The sequence below is a fragment of the Mirounga angustirostris genome, unplaced genomic scaffold (assembly GCF_029215605.1).
Source record: "Mirounga angustirostris isolate CCGP_5_RB_7025 unplaced genomic scaffold, mMirAng1.0.hap1 SCAF_12, whole genome shotgun sequence".
Taxonomy (NCBI): Eukaryota; Metazoa; Chordata; class Mammalia; order Carnivora; family Phocidae; genus Mirounga; species Mirounga angustirostris.
Genome location: NW_026991720.1, coordinates 41,797,543 through 41,824,294, shown reverse-complemented (window position 1 = coordinate 41,824,294; position 26,752 = coordinate 41,797,543). Strand labels below are relative to the sequence as shown.

The window sequence follows — 26,752 nt, the reverse complement described above, 5'->3', positions numbered from 1 at the left end:
TGCTCACTGTCTCTCATTCACTCTCTCTCAAATAAATAAATCTTTAAAAAAAAAAAAAATTCTAAAAAAAAAAGAAACTAATCTAAGTAACTGCTAAATCTGTGACTTGACTGTATTCCCTTAGTTGGGGGTGGGGCAGCAGGGAACAACTGCAAACAAAATCTGAACTCCTTTTAGAAGGTTTGTTTATTGCAGTTTTATGAGTGAAGCAATATGAAATTATTTGGGGCATATGGTAGAATTGAGTAAATATGTTGACGTTGGGAACCAGAGGTGTCTCACTGTGGAAGAAGACACATACAGATATGGAATGGGCCAAAGCAAGGGAAAAAGTCCCCTATGGGAGTGCACTGGAATTGGAGATAGCAGCATAAACTCATGATGTCTTAAACATCCTGTATACATGCACACACACACACACAAGTGTGTGTGCTTATATACATATATATGCCCAGTTCTGTTGTCTGAGAGGGCCTAGACACAAATATACCCCAACGAGCACATCTGGCACCCAGATTTTGGTTTCTAATACAGTTCCTCAACTAAAAGGAATCTGGATTCCTTGGAGAAACGGCTGGTTCCAGAAAGGGTACAAGATGAGCCTTCAACAATGTATTATGCCAGAAACTGAAGTGCAAAAAAAAAAAGTCAATTAGGGCATGTCAAAAGGACACAGGAGCCAACTTGAGGGGCTCTTGATGACCATACTGGGGTGATTTGAGCATTAAGATAACTAAGAATGGTAGTAAGTTATAAAACATTGAAAAATAGGAATTCTTTTGCCATGAAAGAGACATAAAGGCCAAGGAACTGTACCAGTTTAAAGGACTGAAGAAGCATGATAACTACATGCAAGATGTGCTCCTGCACTGGATCCATACTGAAGGAAGAAATATGCCACAAAGGACATCATTGGGTCATTTGACAAAATTGGAATACAGATGGTAGATCACAGCATTTTACCACTGTTAAATGTCCCCAAATTGCTAACTCTCCTGTGGGTATTTAATGGAGTCGTCTTGGTTTTAGGAAGTGCACTTTGAATTACTTAGGGATAGTGAGGCATGATATATGAAGCTTACTCTCAAATGGAGGAAAACAATTTCTATATATTACGTGTGTGTAGGGGGTAGTACATGCAAATGATAAATCAAATGGGGCAAAAAGTTCACAATGGGTGAATCTGGGTAAAGAGTATACAGTGTTCTTTATACTATCCTTGCAACTTTTCTGTCAGCTTGGAATTATTCCAAATAAAAGATTTTTAAAAGGTTGGTGTTTGGCATGCACAAAAAATTAAGGATAATAGAGCAGACTTCTGAAAGCAGAAGGTATGATAACGTCAAATATTCTGAAGGACTGTCATGTGGAAGGATTAAGACTGAAATTGGCTAATCTTATTTTGTATCAGCCTACTTTGTGTAATACCATTACAGCCCATCGAAGAGTTCCTGGCTGAAATGAGCGGTAAGCTTTATGGAGTCTTCAGTATCTTTCCATACAGAGAGGTGCAAAATCCCATGATTCTAAGAATTCATCAGGTGGAGTAAATGAGTGAAGGGGATTAGGTGTAGGAAAACGGGAACCAGTTGGGGACTTGAGAGCAATGTCTTCTCTATAGGCTTCCAAATACAATTAAAAACAAAAACCAGGGGCACCTGGGTGATTCAGTCATTAAGCGTCTGCCTTCAGCTCAGGTCATGATTCCGGGGTCCTGGGACCCAGTCCCGCATCGGGCTCCCTGCTCCGCGGGAAGCCTGCTTCTCCCTCTCCCACTCCCCTCTGCTTGTGTTCCCTCTCTCGCTGTGTCTCTCTCTGTCAAATAAATAAATAAAATCTTTAAAAAAAAAAAGACAAAAACCAAACTCTGTGTAGTAATCCCATTGGCTGTGTCTGGTCTGGGAGTGGCCAGCTATGACCCCTAATCTTACCTAATCCATTTTTTTTCCAAGTGAGCAAACAGGTACCAAAAGTCATGAAGCAAGTGTGTAAGATAATGAAAGGTGTAAATGTGTGCATATATATCAAAACACGCCATTTTTAATGAAAGAAATTAATATCACACATTTGTACTTCTGTACAATTTTGGGTAATATATAATTTTAAGCTGTTTACAAATAACATGTAATGCTTCAAATATTACATAATGTTGATAATACATTTCTAGCAGAAATAAATATATTGCACTTAAAAAGAACTTCATTAGATGTTACTTCATAGTATTAGGCTTATAACTTCTTTTTCATAAAACATTTCCCATGCCCTTCCCCCCACCCCCAACACACACACTTCATTACAGTGACTGTTCTCACGCAATTCATTAAGCAAATGAACACAGCAAACAATAGAACTGTGATAGAGTCTACTAAAGAGGCTATATCCAAAATCATCCTTTAGGAAATAAAAGACAGTCTTTTAGGTTTCTGAAAATAAGGAAAAAACTGAATACATATTTTAATGTATCAGAAGTAAAATACAACAAATTGTATTTTTTGTCCAGATGTATTATTTTACCAATGTTTTTATTTTCTTATTATCAGGGGAGAGGATTAAAATTGAGGGAGGGACAGAGAAAGAAGGGCCAGAAAATACTTATGGATTATTTGCCTATCAAATATTTATAAATGAATCTTTGCATATTTAAGCATGCTGAAGAAAGATAAATATTAGAATATTTTATAATTGGCATGGACTATTAGTGAAGAAATTATTTTACGGTTTTCTAAAGGTTTAAGAATTTTTAACCTTCCTTTTGCTTGTTTACATAAAATGCTTGCATTCTGAAATAATATAAAAACATGTAAAATCCATTCCTCCATCCAAGCTGTCTAAAGGAGCCAGCTGAAAATCTTTTCTGTCCAGTGCTTTCTTTGGGTATAATATTGTTTTGTTGTAATAACTATCAATTCCATACATGTTTGATAATGTAAATAGTTTCCTTACTCAATGGAAGACTGAGTTAAAATATTGTTTTTCTTGTAATATGTGACCCTGCATATAACATAACTGAGCTTTTTGAACTTTAGTTACTGAGTCATGGCTAAGCTAGGCTGCATATTTAATGGGGTGATAAAGTCATTCTATCCATTTTATTTGAAGCTCATTTTTCTCAATATAATTCGGCTTAAATATTAGCAAGACAGCCTGAAAAACCATGAAATTTAGAAATGGGTTAAATATCCTAACATCTCTCTGAAAAATTCATAGGCAGTATGGGAATGGGGAATCCTTTTCTTCTAAAAATACTTTTAAGGAGGGCATGTATTGCAAGGAGCACTGGGTGTTATACACAAACAATAAATCATGGAACACTACATCAAAAACTAATGAAGTACTGTATGGTGACTAACATAACATAATTAAAAAAATAAAATAAAAGTAAAAATACTTTTTTCTTGGGCTTTTGGAGGGCGTCCTTTTTCTTTTTTTTGCGTGGGAGGCTGGGGATGTTGTGGCTGGAGAAGTGTTATAACAGAGACGTGGATGAGAGTGAGGGAGGGAAGATCTTGGAATGCCCCAGAAGTTAATGTAACTCCTATAGTAGAGCTCTACACAGGGTTTTTCTTAGTATCTTTCTAATACTTCCCATTCTGTGCCCATCTACTAGGAAGAACAACAAACCTTTGTTATAAACTCAAAAGGACCAGCAGTGCAACCTAAATTCATTAATATAGAACTTGTAACCTAATAATTTGTGATATATTAGACACAAGATGGATATACTTTACCTATATAATATTGCTAAGAGTGGACAGAGGAGGGGCAAGACTTGAAAAAGAAGTAAAAGAAATAACTGAACATTATTGATAAATGTTTTAAAAACAAATCAGGTCTGCATAACCTACTAAGATATGAATTAATCCCTTCAGGTTAGATAAAGCAGTTCTGAAAGGGCCTCTTTTTAGCAGCACTGCACATTAGCCATGTATTTTGATACTGTAATATACCTTGGGGGGGGAACCCTGAATTTATTCCAAATATACTGTAACTCATGCTCTTAATTATTCAATTGGCTTTTCCACTAACTATCTAATTCTAATAATTACTTTTGGTAGGAAAGACTTTAGACTTTAAAATCTTAAATGCCCAAAGAGTTAAAGAATCAACAACCAGAATAGCTCAGAAAGACCCAGGCTGGAGTAAATTTCTACCCTTGGTTCTCATGGCTAGGGTGACTTTGATCAAGTTAAGCTCCATGTACCCTGTGCTTTTTATTTCTGGTTAAAATAATGCCAAATATTTCAAGAATATATCCAATTTAGAATTTCAGGTGTTATTTCTGAAGAGCATGCTTTGGTATCTTAGTCTTTGCTTTTCTCTAAGCACTCTACTTATTTTTAGCCTTATTCTGCTTAATTACAAAATCAAGTTATGAAGTCAGGAAATACTGGTGTAAAACCATATTTAACAAAAACATAAAACACCTACTTTAAGACACATCAACTGGGAAAAATGTCTAAATAGTATTAAAATGATCCTTTCACTCTCATCGAAAAGAAAATTCAGATACAGATTCACTTTAGTAGACCAGTAATTTACCAGAGTATCAAGTAGCGTCATGTTAAATAGCATTTAGTTTTGTTATTCCTGCCCTAAGCAGCAGTACTGTGTATTAAAAGGAGTACTGGCAACAGGCCAACTATTAAGTATCAAATCCCTATCCTAAGCTCTGTGGATACTAAAACATTAGTCATAGCTGCTTTTTTAAGAAACGCATTATTTATGCTGTGTTTGAAAACAAACTACCTGTGGATACTGTAGCATAACATGCAAGAAGTTAGAAATTAGCCTGCGGTGTCTGCCATAGGACTCTGAGATGCTCGGTTGGCACAGCCCACGCTTCTCCATAAGTAAACTATGGGGCCACAGTGGAGAAAAACCATTGCAAAGTCCAGCAACAATGGCATCACATAGACAGGCCCTGCCATTATGCCTCGTCTCCTAGACTAGAAATGCCCCGGAGAAGCATTTGGTATGGGAAAGCCTAATAGAACAACCAAATAAAATTCCATGCGGTCTGATGTGATCAGTATATTGCATTTACTCCCATCTCTACTCTCAGCAGTGATATGTCCCATCTCTTTTAACAGATTCAGTACTTTTACAGTCAGAACAAAGTAGATACAAAATCTAAATTAGGTTAAAATAGAGTTTTGGGGAACACTGTAAAGAAGACAGGTTATATCTCATAGCAATCTAAAGTTGAAGGACTGTAAACTTTACTAAATTTCTGTTGTTAGGGAAACGAACTGTTGCAAAACGCCAAATATACTACCCTGACTGTAAATGCTTAGATATATGTTGCCCCCCAAATATAATGATTATATATAGCTAAAATATAATTAATTACTAAACACTAAAGGAAGGCTTAAGAAGACAGTAAGAATGCAAAATAAATAGGATAAATGTTTTACATTGATTTACAAGCACTGCCAGTGTTTTAGTCAGGGGGTCATTGAGTTGACATACAATTTCATATAATGGCCTAGGAAAATGGTAAAGGAGTCACTGAATGGAACAGTAAGAAAGAAGGACAAACCAGATATATGGACACACAACTTGTAAGCATAGGTTAAATGGTGGCTATATGGGCATTCAGAATGATCATTCACAAATCCTTGTCAATCAGTGGTTAACAGCTAATCTAATAACAAAGCAGATTTACCAAAAATGAGAATTTGGCCCAGTCCATTTTACCATCCAAAAGATCTCCCAAAGCTGAAGTAAAAATGAAGGGGCCTTTGGTACCCATGGCAGAGAAATTCCCTTCAGAACAGGGCAACCGTTCTGTTATTGCAGACTGAGAGAAAGTCTCACGTGTCATCGCATAGAGGCTTTAGAAGTGTTCCTCCATGAGGAAGTCAGTAGTGCACTTAGAATGCAGCCCAGAAAAATAAAACCTCAGTTTTACAATGTAACACATAGAGCCTCTTGCTTTAAAATTGTGTATAGAAGGTTTTTCCTACATAAATGGCAAGTAATTGCAAGAAAGAGAATTAGGAAGAAAGAAGCCAAGACTGGGAAAAAGAGCTTGTCAGGTACTGGCCCTTCACTGTGACAAAAAGAGCTTCGTGAAGTCATTACCGCCTATTCATCCACAAAACAGGATGCTTCAGCACTATCTCAGCCCCTTCCCAAGCAAACTAATACAAAGGAAAACTAAACATGCTTAAGCTACAACACTACAAATATTTCTCTATTGGCTCTCATTTTCTACAGGGAGAAATGGACTTAAGTTAGTCATTATGCATTATGGTTGGTATGTTATATATATTGCCTCTTTGAAGATTCTTTTGACCTGTGGAAAGCAGAAAGAACACCTCTACACATTGATTTTATACATTACTGCATTGACACAGCATTTTTAACTGCTAGGTATAATGCACCTTAAAATTCATCTGCCTTGTGTTATGAAATTTCCTGGGTAAGTTAGTATACTATTGGTTGCAGGATTTAGGCTGGCTAAGTCTATACTGATTCTCTCTCGAACCCAAGAGCTGTTCCCAAACTACACATGGCTCCTGGTCTGTGGTGCACTCCCTCAGCAGTAGGTTTTACTGTGAGTCCAGCTCTCCTCTTTAATAGGTCCCATGTCTCCTGGAGAGCTCCTGCTCTAACACCCCACATCCACCCACCCAACCCTGTCCCATATTTCCATACCCATTTGCACATTCTGGATCTGGATTCTCCAAGGTTTAGAAGAGTCATACAAACGGTGTCATCACCGCAGAGGAATGGCGCAGTCCTTGGATAGCAGCATAGGGCCCCTGCTGAAAGTAGTGATGGTACCGGGGCATGTGGAATGAGGGGAATGTCGGGCCACTCCCCTGCATCGAGCTGGCAATAGCTGATGGTGTCAGAGGCATCCCGAGTCGGCTGTATGGTGGCAATGAACCTTGTATAGGATGAGGAATGGGTGTTGCTATGGATGCTGTGCTGGTGCCAAGTGCAGTCAGGGACTGGGGGTGCTGAAATCCAGGAAAACTGGATGAAGATGATACCCAGGAGCTGAGAGACAAATTATCAGACGTTGTAAAGGCTGACCCTGAAAGGAAAAACAACTCATTAGACTAGAAACTCTTTCAGTGTGCGAATCAAGAATTACATTATCTGTAAGGATTGACTTATTTTTTAAAAAATATAATAGATCTGCAATTTAAAAAGACAAACATGTCAACCATGAGTCACAGCTACCTTTCCAGGTAAGATATCATCTCTACCATATATGGAAGAGAGACTTTACCAAACAGAAAAAGACTTAACTCATTAGATGGTCTACATACTCCCAGAGAATGGCCAAAACACTAGAACCCTGCCTGGAAGTAATAACTGGATTCCCTTTAAAAGAGCTCCAGATAGCTGGTATCTGTCCTGACCTCTACAACATCCTTATAAGGAAGGCTGGACATATGAGCCTCAACAAAGTTACTGGGTTTCTAAAGGCTTTGTGAAAACCCACAAGCATGTTCTTCTTTTTCTAGATTCCATAATTCCTTATTAAATAGTTGACAAGTTACAAGCTTAAGTTTTTCTTATATCACAGCATCCGCAAGTTTAAACAAAAGTTGACACTGAATTTTCCAACTGTATAATTAATTACTAGTAGTCCATTTGGATTTAGTTCGAAGAGATGTCCTATATTTTGACAGATTATGCTATTCCATATAAGAGACATAAAATTATGACAGAGGGCTCTTTCCCCACACAAACATCCCTGTGCCCAGGTTTAGGCACCCTCTGGACTCCCAAGTGCAAAGTGCTCCTCTGTGAGTCTTTGGGACAGAGGAATTTTTCAGTATCCCCCTACTGTCACCGCTGGGGCCACTGCCTGTACATAATGCCCTTCACTAAGAAAATCTTCTTTTAAAAAGTGTTTTCCAGGGCGCCTGGAGGGTTAAATAGGTTAAGCATCTGCCTTCGGTTCAGGTCATGATCACAGAGTCCTGGTTTGAGCCCCATGTTGGGCTCCCTGCTCAGTGGGGAGTTTGCTTCTCCCTCTCCCTCTGTCCCTCCCCACCCCACCCCCGCTCATGTGTGTGAACATGCTCTCAAAATCTTTTAAAAAGTAAAGTCATTTTAGTCATCGATCCTAATAAGATATTTCTAGAATATCTTATACGAGGAACAGATATAGTCTCCGATTTTCAGATTATAAAATTAGGGTTAAGAAAGACTAAAGGACTGCCCCCAGAGTCCAACAGGTCTTTGGTGGTAGATCACGGACAAGTAACTCCTGAGCCCTGACTCAGAGGCTTGATGTCCTTTCACTAGAAAACCACAGGAAACCATCAGGCAGAATAATCACTTAAGACTCAGAAGCAAAATAATGAACTGTATGAAAATCAGCCTCAGGGGCTATCCTTTTCTCAAGAGACTCCTGAAAGACTCTGGGGGCAGACTGCACCCTGAGGACTACAAGTTTCATCACCTACCTTTCTTTCTCGTTCTGGGTGCTCTTGCTCCCAGCAGTTACATAGCCTGGAAGCTGTCTTACCTCGATTCTGTGTTGTCTGAACCTCATCCCCCAGCACATCCTCTTCTCCTCCATAGGTACGGATGGGTGAGCGGGCATAGGAATGCTTCTGGATCAGGCTCTCCACACTTTCCCTAGGTTAGAGAAGCACACATCCTGAATAAACTAAAAAGTACTCGGAGATGGAGATGGGTCTGAAAAATAATTTATTACTCAGTAAAACCATTTTCTCAGCCAAAGACCCCCACTTCAGGGAAAGATGACATTCAAAACATGTACATTTATACCGCTATAGACCCCTCAGAAACATGACCTCAGGCATGCAAATACAAGCAAACATAACTGGATAGGATAGGGACGATCCCCAGAAATCCTACAACATGGACGGCAAAGAGGTGAACAGGAGCTGGGAAATCAGACTATAGGAATGTAGAATTTAATGATTTGAAAAATGAGTGAGTGAAAATCCTGAGGAGCTGCAATGACTCTTCTGACTTCATCAGCTAATGAATATAAAACAAATACTTGACTGATACGAACTGCACTTACTCAACATCTGATGAAATGCTGGCCAGAAGTTCAGAATATCATTAGTCATAAAAAGACTCAACGTTCACTAGTAAACCTAGTAAGTGCACAGAGTATATGACAATATGGGTAGTTTGGATAATGTACACTTTGAGATTCCTGTTGCATTAAGACTGAAAATTATAGAAAACCTGTGAAGGTCACATAAAATGGCCATTAGGAAATTGAGGCCCCCAAATAAATCGGTTCCTTGACTTTGAAGGTAGTCTTCCTGTTGAAACATACTCTGACAACTAAAGAATGCAGTTAACTTTAAAAACAAGAATTACTGGGGTGCCTGGGTGGCTAGTCATTGAGTGTCTGCCTTTGGCTCAGATCATGATCCCAGGGTACTGGGATGGAGACCTGCATCAGGCTCTCTGCTCTGCGGGAAGCCTGCTTCTCCCTCTCCCACTCCCCCTGCTTGTGTTCTCTCTCTCGCTGTCTCTCTCTCTGTCAAAAAATAAATAAAATCTTTAAAAAAAAAATTATTTTGGTATTGGCCCATTTGACCAGCTGCTGTTTAAAAAAAAAAAAAAAAAAAAAAAGCCAGCAAGAGTTTAGCCAAAGAATTCTTTGCCAAAAATGCAAGTTGATAGCAGGTTGGTTTTACACAGTATACATCTCTAGAATAGCTGTGGCCTAACAATTAATACTGAATTAACCACCAAAGGATAAAAAAAAGAATTAATCTAAAACACTGTGTGTTGAATGAAGAACAAATCAAACACCAAATTTCACATTGAAGGGACAAGGAAAGCAAAATGTCATAATAGCTTTTCAAAATGTAACACTTGTCAACATTTCACATAGATATACAGACTTTACTGGTGAAAAAAATACTAACTTATAGTGAATCTGGCCTTCTAGAAAACTTGTATACTCACAGAAATGAAAGCATTTTGTCATATTATGTAGCTTGCAAGTGAGGACTTAAGAGTAAACTTAAAAGAAAAATTAGTTATAGAAACAATTCAAGTTACATCTCCATTCCAAGGGAGTTTTAAAATAAGCATAGAGTACCAACTTCCTGTGGCCAAAATGATCAGGATCCATATCCAATAGATTAACATACAGCTAGTTTAAAAAGTGAAACCATTCCATACTCACTGATACGGAAAGAACTCTAAGATATAGTAAGTGAAAAAAGTACAGAAGATATATATAGGTATAAAGTGCTACCATTTGTGGATTTAAAACAAGGAATATATATGTTTGTATATGCATAATATTTCTGGAATGTTCCAGTTTCATTACAGGAAACTGCCTAGAATAGGTCATCTCTGTACGGTGGAACCAGGGATTTAAGGGACTGGAGCAATGATTCCCAACTTTGTCTTGACTCTCAAATTTGTCCCAAATCCACTTGAGTCGCCTGGGGCTCTTAACGAAGAAAAACTAAATTGAGGTATAATTAATATACAACAAATGGTACATATTTAAAGTGTACAATTTGACAAGTTGGGGCTTATGTGACCAGTGACACCACCACAAGTGAGATAAGAAACATACCTACCACTGACAAAGGCTTCCTCATGCTTCCTGGTCCCCACCCCAACAAGTCTGACCAAGGAAGTCACTAACATGATTTCTGTTCCTACAGATCAGTTTGCATTTTCTAAAATTATACAAAAATGAAATCATATCTTATGTTTTCTTTCTCTCATGTTTTCTTTTTTAATCTGGCTTCTTTCCACTCAGCATAATTACTTTGAGATCCATCATGTTGGAGCATATATCAAATAGTTAAGTCTTACTCTGAGTAGCATTGTTGTCCAAATTATAGTATGTACTATAGGTACTATAGTTTACCTATTCACCTGTTGACCAACATTTGCCTTGTTTCTAATTTCTGTTACACCGGAAGCTGCTACCCATATTCAGGTATACTTTTTTTTAAATGGACATATGCTTTCACATCTCTTGTTTTCTTTGCAGAAAGGTTTTAGTTACAAATTCAAAACTATCATCAGATTGTCTGTTTCTTCTTGAATGGATTTTGGTAGTTTGTGTCTGTCTTCAAGGAATTTGTCCATTTCATCTAAATTGTTGAAATTATAAGCTAAGCATTCATAATACTGCTTTATTATGCTTCCTTTCAGTATCTGTAGAATCTGTAGTGATATTACTCCTCTTATTCCTGGCTATGGTAATTTGTGTCTTCTCCCCTTTTTTCCCAATCAGTTTGGGTAGGGGATTGTCAATCTTATTAATCTTCTTTGCTTTTGGTCCCACTTTTCTCTATTATTTTCCTGTTTTCTATTCCACCTATTTCCATTCTGATGTTTATTATTTCCTTTCTTCCACTTACTTTGGGTTCAGTTTGTTCTTGAGATGAAAGTGAAGTCATTGATTTGAGATCTTTGTTCACTTCTAAAGTAGGAATGTAGGGGTGCCTGGGTGGCTCAGTCAGTTAAGCGTCCGACTCTTGATTTCAGATCAGGTCATGATCTCAGTGTTGTGGGATCAAGTCCTGCATTGGGCTCCACACTCAGTGGGGAGTCTGCTTAAGATTCTCCCTCTCCCTCTGCCCCTCCCCCTGCTCACTCTCTCTCTCAAATAAATAAATACTTAAAAAAATAAAAATAAAGTGGGAATGTAGCCTATAAATTTCCTCTACGTTTTAGCAGCATCCTATAAGTTTTAAGTTTTTATGGGCTGTATTTTCAATTTCATTCAGTTCAAGATATTTTCTAATTTCCTTTTTGATATCTCCCATGACCCTTGGGTTATTCAGACATGTTATTTATTTTCCAAATGTTTGGGAATTTTCCAGTTATCTTCCTGTTACTACTGCTTTCCAACATAATTCCATTGTGGTCAGAGAACATACTTTGTATGACTTGAATGCCTTTAAATTTATTGGGACCTGTTTTTTGGCACAGGGTATGGTCTATCTTAGCAAATGTTCTGTGCGCACTTGAGAAGAAAGTATATTCTGCTGATGTAGGACAGAGCATTTTATAAATGTCAATTGGGTGAAGTTGGTTAACAGAGTTGCTTAAATCTTCTATATCTTTACTCATTTTCTGTCTACTTGTTCTATCAGTTTTTAAGAGAGGAATAGTGAAATCTCCAACTATAATTGTTTATTTTTCTATTTCTCCTTATAGTTCTGTCAGTTTTGCTTCATGTACTGTACTTTGAAGGTCTATTAGGCACATAAATATGTAGGACTGTAAGTTCTCCTGATGAATTAAACCCTTTACAGGCATACCTCAGAGACATTGTGGATTCAGTTCCAGGCCACCAAAATAACATGAATATTGCAATAAAGCAAGTCAAATGAATTTTTTGGTTTCCTGGTGCATATGAAAGTTATGTTTACACTACACTACAGTCTATTAAGCGTACAATAGTATTATGTCTAAATAAAACAATGTATATACCTTAATTAAAAAATACTTCATTGTTAAAAAATGCTAACCCCATCTGAGCTTTCAGCAAGTGGTAATCTTTTTGCTGGTAGAGGGTCTTGCCTCGTTGATGGCTGCTGACTAATCAGGGTGGTGGTGCTGAAGGCTGGGATGACTGACAATTTCTTAAAATAAGACAACAATGAAGTTTGCCACATAGATTGACTCTTCCTTTCACAAATGATTTCTCTGGGGCGTGTGATGCTATTTGATAGCATTTTACCCATAGTAGAACTTATTTCAAAACTGGAATCAATACTCTCAAACCATGACTGCTGCCTTATCAAGTAAGTTGATGGAATATTCTAAATCCTTTGTTGTCATTTCAACAATCTTCACAGCATCTTCACCAGGAGTAGATTCCACCTCAAGAAACCACTTTTCTTTGATCATCCATAAGTAGCACCTCCTCATCCATTAAAGTTTTATCATGAGCTCACAGCAATTCAATCACATCTTCAGGCTCCACTTCTAATACTAGTTCTCTTGCAATTTCTGCCACATTTGCAGTTACTTCCTCCACTGAAGTCTTGAATCTTCAATTTGTAAAAAATGCAGTAACTACAAATCACAATAAAGTGATGTGCAATATAATGCAGTATGCCTGCATCAGTATGAAATGATCTACTTTATCCATGGTAAGTTCTTTGCTCTGAAATCTGTGATATTAATATAGCTATTCCAGTTTTTCTTTTGACTAGTGTAAATATGGTATATTTTTCCCATTGCTTTACTTTGAACCTGCTGCCTTTAGATATAAAGTGCATTTCTCATAAGGCAGCACATATTCGGATTGTGCTTTTTAATCCAAACTGACAACCTCTCCCCTTTAACTGGGGTATTTAGTGCATATATATTTAATGTGATTATTAATATGGCCAGGTTGAAGTCTATCATTCCTATATTTGCTTTTTACCTTCTCATCTGCTATTTGCCTTTTTCTTTTTTTTGCCTTCTTTTAGGTTGTTTTATTATTTCATTTCATCTCCTTTGTTGGTTTATTGGCTGTAACTTACTCTTGTTATTTTAGTGGTTGATTTAGTATTATAGTAAATATTTTTAACTTACTACAATTTACTAGGCAAATGATAAGATATTACTTCAAGTATACTTAAGACTTATAATATTTCCATTTCTCCCTTCCATCCTTTGTGCTATTCTTGTCAAAGATTTTACTTTTACATAAATCTGACATTACATTGTTGCTGTTTTGTTTAAACAATTATTTTTTAAAAGATGGAAATAATATGAAAAAATCTGATCTACTTATCCTTGTAGTTACCATTCCCACTGCTCTTCATTGCTTTGTGTAGATCCAGATTGACATCAAATCTTCTTTCTACCTGAAGAACTTCCTTTAACATATTTGTAGTATAGTTTGTTGATGGTGAATTCTTTCAGCTTTCATATATCTGAAAAATGTCTTCATTTTACTTTTATTTTCTTAAAGATATTTTTGCTGAGTATAGGATTCCCAGTTGACAGACATGTTTTCTTTCTGTACTTCAAAAATGGTGCTCCACTGTCTCATTTACTTTTTTTTTTTTTCTATTTACTTTGTTTCTGAGAAGAAATCTGCTGGCATCCTTATTTTTGTTCCTTTTATGTGATGTCTTTACTTCCCTGGTTGCTTTCAATATTTTCGCTTCATCATACTTTTGAGCAATGTGATTATGATGTGCCCTGATGTTATTTCTCCAAGTTTCTTGAGCCTCTTTGGATTGTGTGTTTTCAGTTGTCATTAAATTAGGAAAAATTTTGGATATTACTACTTAAATATAATTTTTCTCCCACCCTACCCACGCCCCCCCAACTTCCCATCTACCTTTCAGGGACTCCAATTACACATATATTAGACTGCTTAAAGTTTTCTCATAACTCACCAATATGCTTCATTTTTAAAAATTTCTCTTTGTTCTCTGCATTTCACTTTGGATAGTTTCTATTGTGTGTCTCGAGTTTACCAGTCTTTTTATCTGCAATGTGTACTCTGCCATTAACCCCATCCAGTGTTATCTTTCATTTTATACATTATAGTTTTTATCTTTAGAATTTTGATTTGAATCTTTTGGACAGCTTCCATCTCTCTGTTTAATTTTTTTAATATATAACATAGATATAATAATTGTTTTTAATGTCCTTGTCCTGTAATTATAATATTTGTGTCAATTTCATTTTCAGTTGATAAATTTATCACATTATTGGTCATATTTTCCTACCTCTTTGTACTTCTGTTAATTTTTGATTAGATACCAGACTGTGAATTTTATCTTGTTGGGTGCTGGATGTGTTTGTATTCCTATAAATATTCTTGAGCTTTGTTCTGGGATATAATTAAGTTACCTGGAAATAATTTGATCGTTTTGGGTCTTGCTTTCAAGATATCTGAGGGAAGATTGGAACACTCTTTAGTCTAGGATTAAGTTTTCCTCACCACTGAAGCAAAAACCTTCTGAGAATTCTATCAAATGCCCTGCAAAGCACAAGGTTTTCCAGTCCATCTGTTAGGTGTCAGAACACACGATATTCCCACTTCTGTATAAATACTAGAGACTGTTTCCTCTAATCTTTTCAGGTGTGTTCTCCCCCCAGCCTCTGGTAGTTTCCTTGGATGCACGATTTATTCGGATCTCTGCTGAACAGTTAAGAGGGATCCCCTAAAGATCTTTGGAGTTCTCCTGTCCTATAGTCTGTCCTGTGGATTCTGTTTTGGTCTCAGCAGACTCTTAGCTCTGACTGTTAAACTCAGGAAATTTGCCAAGCTCTGCTTGTATTCTCTGCTCTTGTGCCATGGCCTGGATACACTCTCAGACTATATGCTGATGCCATCAAAGGGCTCACCTCATTTGATTCCCATCCCGTGGGGATTACTGTCTTTTGTTGCCTAATGTCCAATATAATAAAAAAAAAATTGTTTTGTATATTTCGTGTGTTTCTTAATTATTTAAGGCAATAGAATATACTTGGTCCTTGCTACTTTACCTTTACCTGAAGCAAAGTCCCTCCTGGAGATCTTCTAAGGATTCAAAAACCCAGGCCACACCAACAGAACAAGTAAACCACAACCTCTGGGGGTGAGACACAGGCTTCAGTAATTGTTAAAGCTCCCCAAGTGACTCCAATAGGAATGCAAATTTAAGAACAAAGGAGAGGTATGTGATGGATGTTTTTCACCATATACTCCCCTGTACCCTTTGAATTTTGAACATATGTATTGTTCATTCACAATTAATTGGAAGCTATAAAAATGTCATGGAAGTAATACCCTACCAATTAACAAAAAGAAAAGAACAGCTGAACTAACACCAATACTTATTCCTTATAATGACTGATAAAAATTGTCATTATCATGCCAATTTTTTATATAGTAAATGCACTGAAGGTAGAGTGGTATATTGGAAATATCATGGGCTTTAAAGTCATTTATCGAATGGATGAATGTACAGATGACTAGGTGGACCATCTAGAACCATTTTCACATTCTAGTTCTGTTACTTCCTTAATCTGTCTTCATCTATACATTGAGGAGCATAATAACAGCCTCACAGGGCCATTAATTCATCCAAAAATATTTACTGAGTACTTATTATGAACAAGGCACTATTCTAGGAATTATGGATATAGCAATAAACAAAACATAAAAATCCCTGTCTAACAGGGGAGTAGGCTAGAAGGAAAAGAGAGAGAGAGACATTAAGAAAAATATGAAGCATATTAGATGATGATAACAGTGCTATGGAAAAATAAAAATAAAGCAGGGACTAGTGATAAGAACTGTAACTGTGAGGATTAACTATGATAAGGCATTTGAACTGGCCAAAACAGAGTCTGGCATGTAGGAGGTACTTAGTAACCTATAAAAGTATATCTAAAGCAGGTAAAAATATTTTATTCTCTTAGATTATATTTGTCTCCAATTTATTCTACCCATCTGAATAATCCTAATACAGAATAATGAGATCTAAACAGGAAGTTTTTTCTCAGTGATAGAATACTAAAGTCAGCAGAGAATTTGACTACAGTGTTATTTGCAGTTCTCCTATAAAATTATACCTATCATAAAACATAAAATGTTAAGCTTAAGCAAATCCATATCACTTGTTTAAAAGTGTAACTTATTTTTAAAAATCTCTTGAACAGACTTGTTGAATCCTTTGATTTAGACTTGTTGAAATGAAAATACTTTATTATATACTAAGAGGCATAGTAAATATATTAAACGCAAAACTTAATGGAAAGGATAATTTGGCATGATATGGATGCTAATTAATCAATTTGCCAACTGCCCCATACTTTAACCTTTATATGCCCACACTCTGGTGATGTTGGACCCCCCACAGCCTTAACAGCAGATGTCACTTCCTCAAGGACTTAATTCACTACAATATTAGAGAGTGACTGTCTTTGTGGGTAACTCAGGTCATTAAGAAAAAAGTCAAGCAAGCTTGGCAACCCTTACTAATATGAAAACTGTAACATACCAAGCTGATGTCCTTTTTAGTCTGAGTATGTGTCATACTGTTAATATTTAAAATGAACTTAGATGGTTATTTTCACATGAGAAAGGAACTTGCTTCAAATACTCTAGGAAACATTTTCTCTTTGTATAGTTATAAAAGAAGGGCTATCAATGAGCCCATTTTGGATGATCTATTTCTGAGGTATATTCCTCTTCCGATACTATGCACATAAACTGCTCAAAACCAAAATATAGTATTTACTTCTCTAAAAGTACCCTTATATAAAATCACTTAAACATCTTTCACATACACACCCAGATAAATCATTTCCCAAATAACAGAATGAATCACTGCCTTCTGAAATATCTTGCTTTTCTATAAGAAGTACATTATATTCATTTTGTCCTTGGTAAGATCACTGGTATCATTACTTATTCTCGTCTCTAAGAGGGAGAAAAAAAGGATTTTATCAAAGTGATTTACTTGTGTCAGGCCTGAAAGTGAACTGAAAGCAATGGCAGTTCTTATATAAAGGATGGCATAATTGAATTATTGCCTTTTAAGTGATTGAAAACAGTGGTGCAATATCAGGGCCATCTCTTTGAAGATTTGCAAAGAGTAGACAGCCCACATTGTTTACTTTGTGTCTAATCCCTGTTTCTAGCAGAATGAAAAGTGCAAAGAATTTGTTTAGCCTAGAAGCCCTATTGCAAGGACTTCTAAAATATTGTACCCTGAAAATTAAGGGATGACTCACCTAATGGGTTAAGTAATTTAGGTATCACAAGCTATGACAGTATCTTGCAATGCTCAATTCTCTAATATCCCAAAGCAAGAGACTATAGCTTTAGTAGGCTTCCTTTGGATTTAACAGATAAATAAAATGGGTACCATTACTGAAGTACCATTATCAGCCTTTCTAAATATCTAATACTAAATTATTTACTAAAGTACCATTATCGGCCTTTCTAAATATCTAAATACTAAATTATTTTGCTAGGCAAAAAAAAGTACGTTAGGACATTATTACCTTAGGTATTTTTAAAAGATCTCTTTGACTACTATGTAACCATCAATTTCAAGAATAATATACATGTGAGAGATACTATCATAGCCAGAAGGTGGGCAAGATAAAGAGTAGCTACAATGATTCTGTTGATCCTGCCAAAATGTTCATACCTGTTTGAAGTCACTGTTCAAACTCTAGATAAGCAAAACCAACACACTCTATCAGTATTGGAACTGATCGCTGGTTTGTCTGTCTCTGAAACCAGAGGGCAAATTTCTCAGCGTTCAAAAAGCAAAACCTTCCTTTTCTCCTTTTTCCTTTGCACCACTATACCTAATACATTCCTCTTTCATTGTACTTACTAGATTGATCACAATCACGTGTTGACATGACTGTCTCTACCACTATGCTGTTGGCCTTTGAACAAGGAGGGGACAATACTTAAGCTAGGCAGTGATTCTCAAGCTTTAGTGTGTGTTATGGACTGAATGTCTGTGTCTCCCACAAAATTCACATGTTGACATCTTAACTCCCAAAGGGATGCAAGCAGGAGGCAGGGCCTTTGGTAGACAATTAGGTCTTGAGGGTGGAGCGCTACTACATGGGATTAGTGCCCTTATAAAAGGAGACAGGAGAGCTTGCTTTGGCCTTCTGCTTTCCATCCATGTGAGGACACACTGAGATGAGCCAGGAAGCAGGCCCTTATCAAACACAGACTCTGCCAGCTTCCAGAACCGTGAGCAATAAAGGTGTATGGTTTAAGCCACTCAGTCTGTGGCATTATTATTATAGCAGCCCAAACAGACGAGGACAGCGTGCATCAGAATTACCTGATGGTGGACTTGTCAAAACATAGACTGGGGAGCCCCCCCCTTGAGTTTCTGATTCAGTAGGTCTGAGGTATGGCCTGAGAACGTGACCTCCTGGGTGTTTCAAGGGCATGCCGATGCTGCTGACACAGAGACCACACCTGGAGAACCACTGCCCTAGTGTCATGGTTACAAGTCTGTTTGCTGGCACCTGCCTAGCTTGAATCCTAGCTCTGCCACTTGAGAGTTGTGTGCCTGTGGGCAAATTACTTCACTTCTCCATGCCTCAGTTTTCTCATCTGTAAAATGAGAATATTAATAGGGTCTAGCTCTTAAGGCAATTATTAAGATTCAATGAATTAATACACACGGAGAGTGTATATTGGTACCTGGGATATAATAAGCCATTCAATAAATGTTTATAGATAAAATTAAATTCTTGCTGTTATCATTGAGTATCAAGATCATGTGTTCCTAAAGCTGGTTACAGAATCATGACCATTTTAGATGAAATTAGGACTTCCAGTCACTCTAACTTGCCAGGCTTCATTTAAACTATCCTACACTATGCATGACAGGGAGAAAATTAAATAGGATTTCAATTTACATTCTAACTTTCTCTCCTAAATACAGGCCTGGAAAAAAACTGTTTAGGGAGAAAATGTCAAATCCATTAAAATCAATTCTAATTTATATGAAACAAAATATTTAAAGTTGTTCTTGCTCATCAATTTGTTCAAGTTTACGTCGTCCTCCTGGGCCTTTGTAAATAACTCCTTGTCACAATATTTTCCCAAAGATTTATGCAGATAATGTTATAAATTACTGGAAGACAATATATCAATATGTGTAGCTTCCACAAAGTACTTAATAAATGAAAACTTTAGATAATACAACTTGAGATGTATTATAAATCATTAATTTTAATTTGAAAACTGAAATATATAATACAATCCATTTTGGAAAAGCAAAATAACTAATTTTTTTAGAAGCTTTTAGACTTCAGTTTATTATTATTTATTTCACTTAATCCTACTGGTTTTTCTTTTCAGTAGTAATATGTATTTCTGGTTTTCTATTATCATTAGCAATTTAAATAAGTAAACTGGACCACTGGGGGTGGGGGGAGCTACTATGTTTAGTTTCTAAGTCTTAGAGCTGTGGCAACTAGAAGAAAGCTCTCAAGCAAAGTACAGATTGCTCAGCCTCTAAATAAACTTTAGTAAATTGTGAGGTAGGGAACAAATGTCCTTCATACACAGAAAGACACAAGCAGGAGAAAAAAAAAGGAGGAGGACAATTTACAAGTATAAGCCAATTATGAATAACTCTGCTACTCTACCTACCTGACTTACTGGTTTGTTTAACACTACTTTGTAAAATAAATGCTTCCTCTTATAAGCTGTGAATAAATGAGTTAACATTTTTAGTGCAGAAACACAGCTTGCTAGTTAAAGGAATATTGCAGTGACTGTAAATTGAAAAAAAATTAATTCTGTTAAAAGCCATCCCTTCCTTTTTGAGATTGTTATCAACAGATTATTTTACTTTATTCAACTAATAGATTTTATTTAAAAGCAGACTTTAATCCAGTTACTAAACAAAATTGCTTTCCTTTTATGCATGCAGGCTCTTATTCTAAGTCTCTTCTTTAGAGATGATTTAAAAAAGTGTTTCTTTCCTAAGAAGCTGTGTGATCGGATTCCTTATCTGGATCTGGGTTTTGATTTCTTCTATAAAATGAGGGTGTGGTAGGCAGCTGGTGGGCTGGATTAGATAATCTCTAAGATTCATATGGTGCTAATGATTTATGAATCCTTAAATATATAAAAAGGATAAATTAAAAATAGCTATTTTGAAAAAGTCCAGTACTAGTTGTAAAGAACCCTGGGTTCTAACCCCCACATTTACTAACTGTGACCTGAGCAAATCACTTACAGTCTCTGGGTCCTCGTTGCTTCAATGGTATAATGACAGATAAATTGGATGGCTCCCCAAGTCATTCCAGCCTCAAAATACATACTCCCTAGAAAGCGTGGCTTCAGTGTTTTTTTTGGAAGTTTAACCGCAAAATGTCAAGGCACACTTCAGTATGAACAATATAATTTAAAATATTTTTCTTATGCTTTAATCTGTACTTAAGAAGGAACTATATGCCAATAATTAAAAATAAAGTCATTTTCATTTATACAAGATTGGAGTATTATATGTTGCTCAATAATCTCAGAGATAAAATTCAGTTTTTAACACTTTGATTTCTGTCTCTTCATTCTGAGCAACATCACGTTCCTGGGGTATGTCCCTCCAAGCAGAGGTGATACAGAGGTCTTCTGTCCTCCCCTATCGCAGAAGCCCTGGCCTGCTCTGTGGCTCCTGTCACACAAAGTGGGTCCCAGGGGAACACTGTGGGTCACTGGGAGCAGGGGCAGCTCCAAAGGGCAGAGACTGTCATTATTAGCTTTTGCCATTTGCTATCTTTAGTATGTGTATTTGCAAGTAGCTTGCCTCTTATATAGTCACTGCCTTTAATAGTCAAGGAACAGTTTTTGGTTTGGTTTGGTTTAGTTTGGTTTTAGCAGACTTCATTGAAATTATATTTCAGTTTTACATCATTACAGACACTGCATAATCTACTTTGTAAGAGTCTCCGTAATGCTCAAGTATCACTGTAATCATGAAACATTAAGGGAATTAGCAAACTTTATGACCCATAACTATTTACTATTTCTCTATTCACTGGGTGGAAGTTTAATCTACTTATTTTTTCAGCTAGTATAGTCCCCTCCTCCCAATATACATACTTCTCTCCTTTGCCTAAATCTATTCTGCTGGTTATACCTATCTCCAAAGATAGGATGTAAGAGTGATATGAGAATTTATGTTGTTGGCTATCTGGGCAACAATTATTAGGCTCGACTAACTACTTCACGAAATGCATGACTTCAGGAGCCCTGAATGTTAGTTTTCTTTTTTCCAAAGCTAGCCCAAATGCTTAGAAGAAAGGCCACATTATCAGCAGATACCCTGAGAAGGGGAAAGTGAAGATGGAGAGGAAAGATGAGCTAAGTGCACAAAGAAGTCTCACTCTAGACCAAACCTCAAGAAAAAGATAACTACTATGTCCAATGAGATGTCCTTCAACAGACGAATGGATAAAGAAGATGTGGTTCATTTATACAATGGATTATTACTCAGCTATCAGAAAGGATGAATACCTACCATTTGCATCAACACAGATGGAACTGGAGGGGATTACGCTAAGTGAAATAAGTCAAGCAGAGAAAGACAATTATCATATGGTTTACTCATATGTGGAACATAAGGAATAGCACAGAGGACCACAGGGGAAGGGAGGGAAAACTGAATGGGAGGAAATCAGAGAGGGAGACAAACGATGAGAGACTCTGGATTCCAGAAACAAACTGAGGGTTACAGAAGGGAGGGGGGTGGGGGGACGGGGTAACTGGGTGATGGGTATTAAGGAGGGCACGTGTTGTGATGAGTACTGGGTGTTATATGCAACTAATGAATTGTTGAACACTACATCAAAAACTAATGATGTACTATATATTGCCTAATTGAACATATTAATATAAAAAAAAACAAAGGTAGAGGAGAATTTTTAAAGAAATACCTGTACTATCAGACATCTGGAGAGAGTACTGAGCATGCCATCCATTCTGCTCTACCACGGAGTCCATCAAAATGATGCAAGTGCCAGGTGTCTGGAGGAGACCCATGATGTAGAGAAGGAAAATCCACATAATCCTCACATTCCACTGCACCCATGAATTTCCACCTCTCTGCCTCTAAAGTTATCAGCAGAGCTTCTGATAATTCAAAAATGATTCCACTGGGAAGCTTACTAGACTTTAGTGTAGGGAGAGACTTAGTTTGTACTCCAACAACTACTCATTATAAGGAAGCACGAGGTACAAGGGGAGCAAATGAGTAACATTTCAGAGGACTGATGCCACCTTCTTTCCATCCCTTAATGACACCTATGAGTGAAGGAAACAGGGACACAACAAGTCCAGGTAATCCTCTTCTGGGAACTAGGGATCGCCCTTGGTCCTTTGATCAAGGACAATAAGAACAAAGGAAAAACAAGGAAATCTTTTGGTCATTCCAGATAAAAGACTACATCACTTAAATAGGAAAGAATATTAGGATGCCATCAGAGAGTGACAGCCACACTTTACATCAGGACACAATAACAACATAGTTAAGATATGGCAGGAAAGAAAATGTGAGGCAAGGATTGCCTATCAAGTCAAACTGACTTTTGCAAATAAAAGCCCAAGCTGTCATGTTCAGGCAAAAGGCAAGGAATATTGGCCCCACAAGCTTTCTTGAGGCATCTAGCAGAAAATGAGCTTCAGAAAACCAAAATGACTAGGGAGACAATGACATAGGATGCATCAGTGGCCATTAAATCTATATTTACTTGAAAAACTAAGATTAAACCATGGTGATAAGAAAGTACATGTAGGGGTGCCTGGGTGGTTCAGTCGGTTAAGTGTCTGCCTTCAGCTCAGGTCACCATCTTGGGGTCCTGGGATGGAGCCCCTCATCGGGCTCCCTGCTCAGCGGAGAGTCTGCTTCTCCCTCTCCCACTCCCCCTGCTTGTATTCCCTCTCTCACTGTCTATCGCTGTCTCTGTCAAATAAATAAATAAAATCTTTAAAAAAAAATAAAGAGTACCTGTGTGATGAGTCTATACTCTGACAAGGTAAATCAAGTACAATTCTCAAGAATGGGAGGAGGATGGGAAGGGAAGTGATAAGTAGAATAAGATTGTCGGTCATCTGTATTTATTAACTGAGATTAAAGGGTTATGTCTTCAAATGCTTAAAAACAGGAAAAGTGGGGGGGGAGAAGTTACTAGTTAATTTCAATTCTGCTCATAGGAGGGGACTTACAGAAAATTAGAAACGGGGGACTAGGAGTTTTTAAAAGACATTAGTGTAAAGGAAAACAGAGTAAGAGTACAAACCTTGCTAGATACCAAAAAATAATAGTACAAAAAAAGGTTGCTAATAAGATAGACCACATAGTAAGAGATTACATAAAAGACTTATTTATCTATTTAAATATAACAAAACAAAACAATGGAACAACTGAATTCAAACATATTAATATGTACATTACATATATATTATATATATTTTATACTTACATAGTATATATGTACAACACATAATATTAATGTACACTGTCATGTGAAAAAAAATGAGGTAGAAAATGTATAGAGTGTGTTAACATTTAAGATAAAGAGGAAAAGAATATATAAATATGTATCTGCTTATATCAAAAAACATACTGGAAGGATAAACAGTCCTTTTTTTAAAATGGTTACTTCTAGGAGAAGGAAGACCTAGGGTGGAGGGGATTAGGAGAGAATCTTGACATCTCTGAATAAGCCATGTTCTGTAGATCTGTCTTGAAACCACGTAAATAATTTATTAAATAGTCATGTAAGAAAATTACATTTTTTAATGTAAAAAAACCCAAAAAACACAATAAAACAGATGAACCTAAATGTATATCACTGGGTAATAAGCATAACTACATAGAGAAATGCTTCCAAATGACTTTAGAATACTTTAGTAATGAACTAAGGAAAAAGAAACTAAATGAACTAAAAACGAACACCGTAGTAGAATCTACACTAAGGACAAAAAGAACCACAAAAAGATTTTCAGCTATTTTTAGTTGCCACATTGTTGGGGGTATGTGATTCACGTATCGTGAGATTGCTGTGGATCTTGCACTGTGAGATAAAGCAAATGAGTAATGACAGAACAGTCTATCATTCCCCGTATTAGTGAGGGCTGCATTCTCAGCCTGAGAGAAGAGATACACAGCTGTAAGGTCTAAGAGGTTGCATAAAAGCCCTGAATTTAAATGGAAAGTGTTCATTTGAACTCCTTTTGGATTTTATCTTCAAAGTACGCACGCACACGCACACCCCCTTCAAACTGAAAGCTTAGGTGGAGAGGTGGTGGCTCACATTTTACTTATTTGAAATTTGAGTACCTGCTTCTTATGCATTTCAAGTATGTTACTTTGCCATTTTAAAATGCAAATCTGAAAAATACTAGAAAAAGTATTTTCTAATTCCCTCATAATAAACCAGATGATGTTTTAGGAGTTAGAACACCTGCTTTCCCCAAATCCTTTCATATTGTTCTCTGAAGACCCTGAAAGTTCCTAGTGCTCAGAGAGAAAAAAAAAAAATTACAGCCTGTTTTCCAATTATTCATCACAGTTAAGGTACAAGATTAGAAAATGGATAAAAGTAACATAGATAATTGAGATCTGCAGTCTGGGTTGTATGCATGTCTGGGTTGTTACTTTGTTGCCCTACTCTGTCATCTTTCTTTGGCTTGAACTACAGGTGCTGAAATGACCCTATGAGGATGCCTCAACTACCACTGAAAAGACAGGAAGGATAAGGTGTTGGCAGAGATCACTTCTCGCCAGCTTTGTCAACAAGCTCAAAATGAAATTCTGAGTTTCTTCATTTTAACCCAGAAAGAGGAAAAAAATCATCCTGTGGACGTAAAATTGCTGGGTTGGAGTTTTCCTTGCTGTTAAGTATTTCCATGGCCCCTTCAAGCTCTTGGCCAGGAATCAGCAAACTTCTTCTAAAAAGGCCAGACAGTAAATGTTTAAAGCTTCACATGTTTTATGGTCTCCGCCAGATACACTCCGCTCTGTCACTCTAGCAGGAAAACAGCCACGTGCAATACATGAATTGAAAAAACGTGCCTGTCATCCAATAAAACCCTATTTATAGACAATAAAATTTAATTTCATATTATTTTTGTATGTCACAAAGCGTTACTTTTATATTTTTTTTCAACCATTTAAAAATGTAAAAGACCATTCTTACCTCGTGGACTCTACCAAACAGGCAGCAGCCAGCAGTTTGCCACCCCTGCTCTAAGCTACTTACCTTAGAGATGGGCCCCACTGGCCCTGCGCTGCTCCCCACCACCTTACAGCCTCAGAAACTCCACAAGCCAGCTAAGAGCGGTGTTAGAACCAAACACTACTTTCTTTTTAACACCGTACGTCATTATGAAAGATCTAGAAATTATCCATAAACTATGAACCTCTTTAGCAAAGTTGCCAAAACATTTGCTGCTCCATGGCTTGATGCAGATAAAACTTCTATCAATTCCCAGAATATTAGATTTGCAACTTTCCTGGAGTTTCCCTCCTCATCTAAATTAATAGAGTGGCTTTGAGCTCTGAGCAAAAAGACCTGATTCCTACTGGGCTTGTGTCCAAATTTCATGTGTTTGAAAGTTTTATTCAATGCCAGGGGATTTTAAACTTATTTTATTGAGACTTTCAGTACAAATCCTGAATGAATAAGGTGAGATAAGCCTATGTATTGAATTCTCTGTCCCAGTGACATGACTGAGAAAACAAGAGAAACTCAGGAAATCAGGTAGAATTCCAATAGCACACTTAGATATTTTAGCCACAAACAGGAGAGGAGTGAGGGAAGCATCAAGCAGTGTGCCCAGTCATCACTGTACAAGGGAGAAAGCTAGCTGGGGAGGGAATAAATGAAAAGGCCTCCATCAAAACTTTACCTAAACCCCACCATGGAGCAGTGGAGATTAATAATAAAGGCAGGTCTTTGAGTCGCTGACTGGGAGCAGATTCTCACGCCGCTGGAGGCGAGGACTAAGGAATCCCACCACAGTGCTCTCAGCCAGCACAGAGTGGTTATGGTATACTGAAGGCTGTGGGTCCAGGACTATGGCTAGCTCTGGAGCAGGGCTGCAAGGCTGCTCTGCCTGGCTGGAAGGAAGTGTGGTGGAGCTGATTTCACTGAGGCCAACTGAGAGAGGAGGTTGGTCACTGCACAATGAAAACTCCCTTTCCAAGACTATGTCCACCCACCTGCCACAACTCCCGACCCCGAACAGAGTCATTATATTTCCACAGTGGCAAATTATAATAAATTTAAATTATCACCCCACTCTTGGGTCTGCACC

At 37.1% G+C, this 26,752-nt stretch overlaps 1 protein-coding gene across 1 annotated transcript in view; it reads right to left on the bottom strand.

The window, feature by feature from the left end:
• Window positions 1-2,037: 2,037 nt before the first annotated feature.
• TBX20 (T-box transcription factor 20) overlaps window positions 2,038-26,752 on the bottom strand; it is a 57,940-nt gene continuing 33,225 nt past the window's right edge. Inside the window, exons 7-8 of the mRNA XM_045864434.2 lie at window positions 8,495-8,607; window positions 2,038-7,045 (exon numbers count right to left, since the gene is read on the bottom strand). Of these exons, the coding sequence (XP_045720390.1) occupies window positions 6,705-7,045; window positions 8,495-8,607 (454 nt within the window). The 3' untranslated portion in view covers window positions 2,038-6,704. The remainder of the gene's footprint in view (window positions 7,046-8,494; window positions 8,608-26,752) is intronic.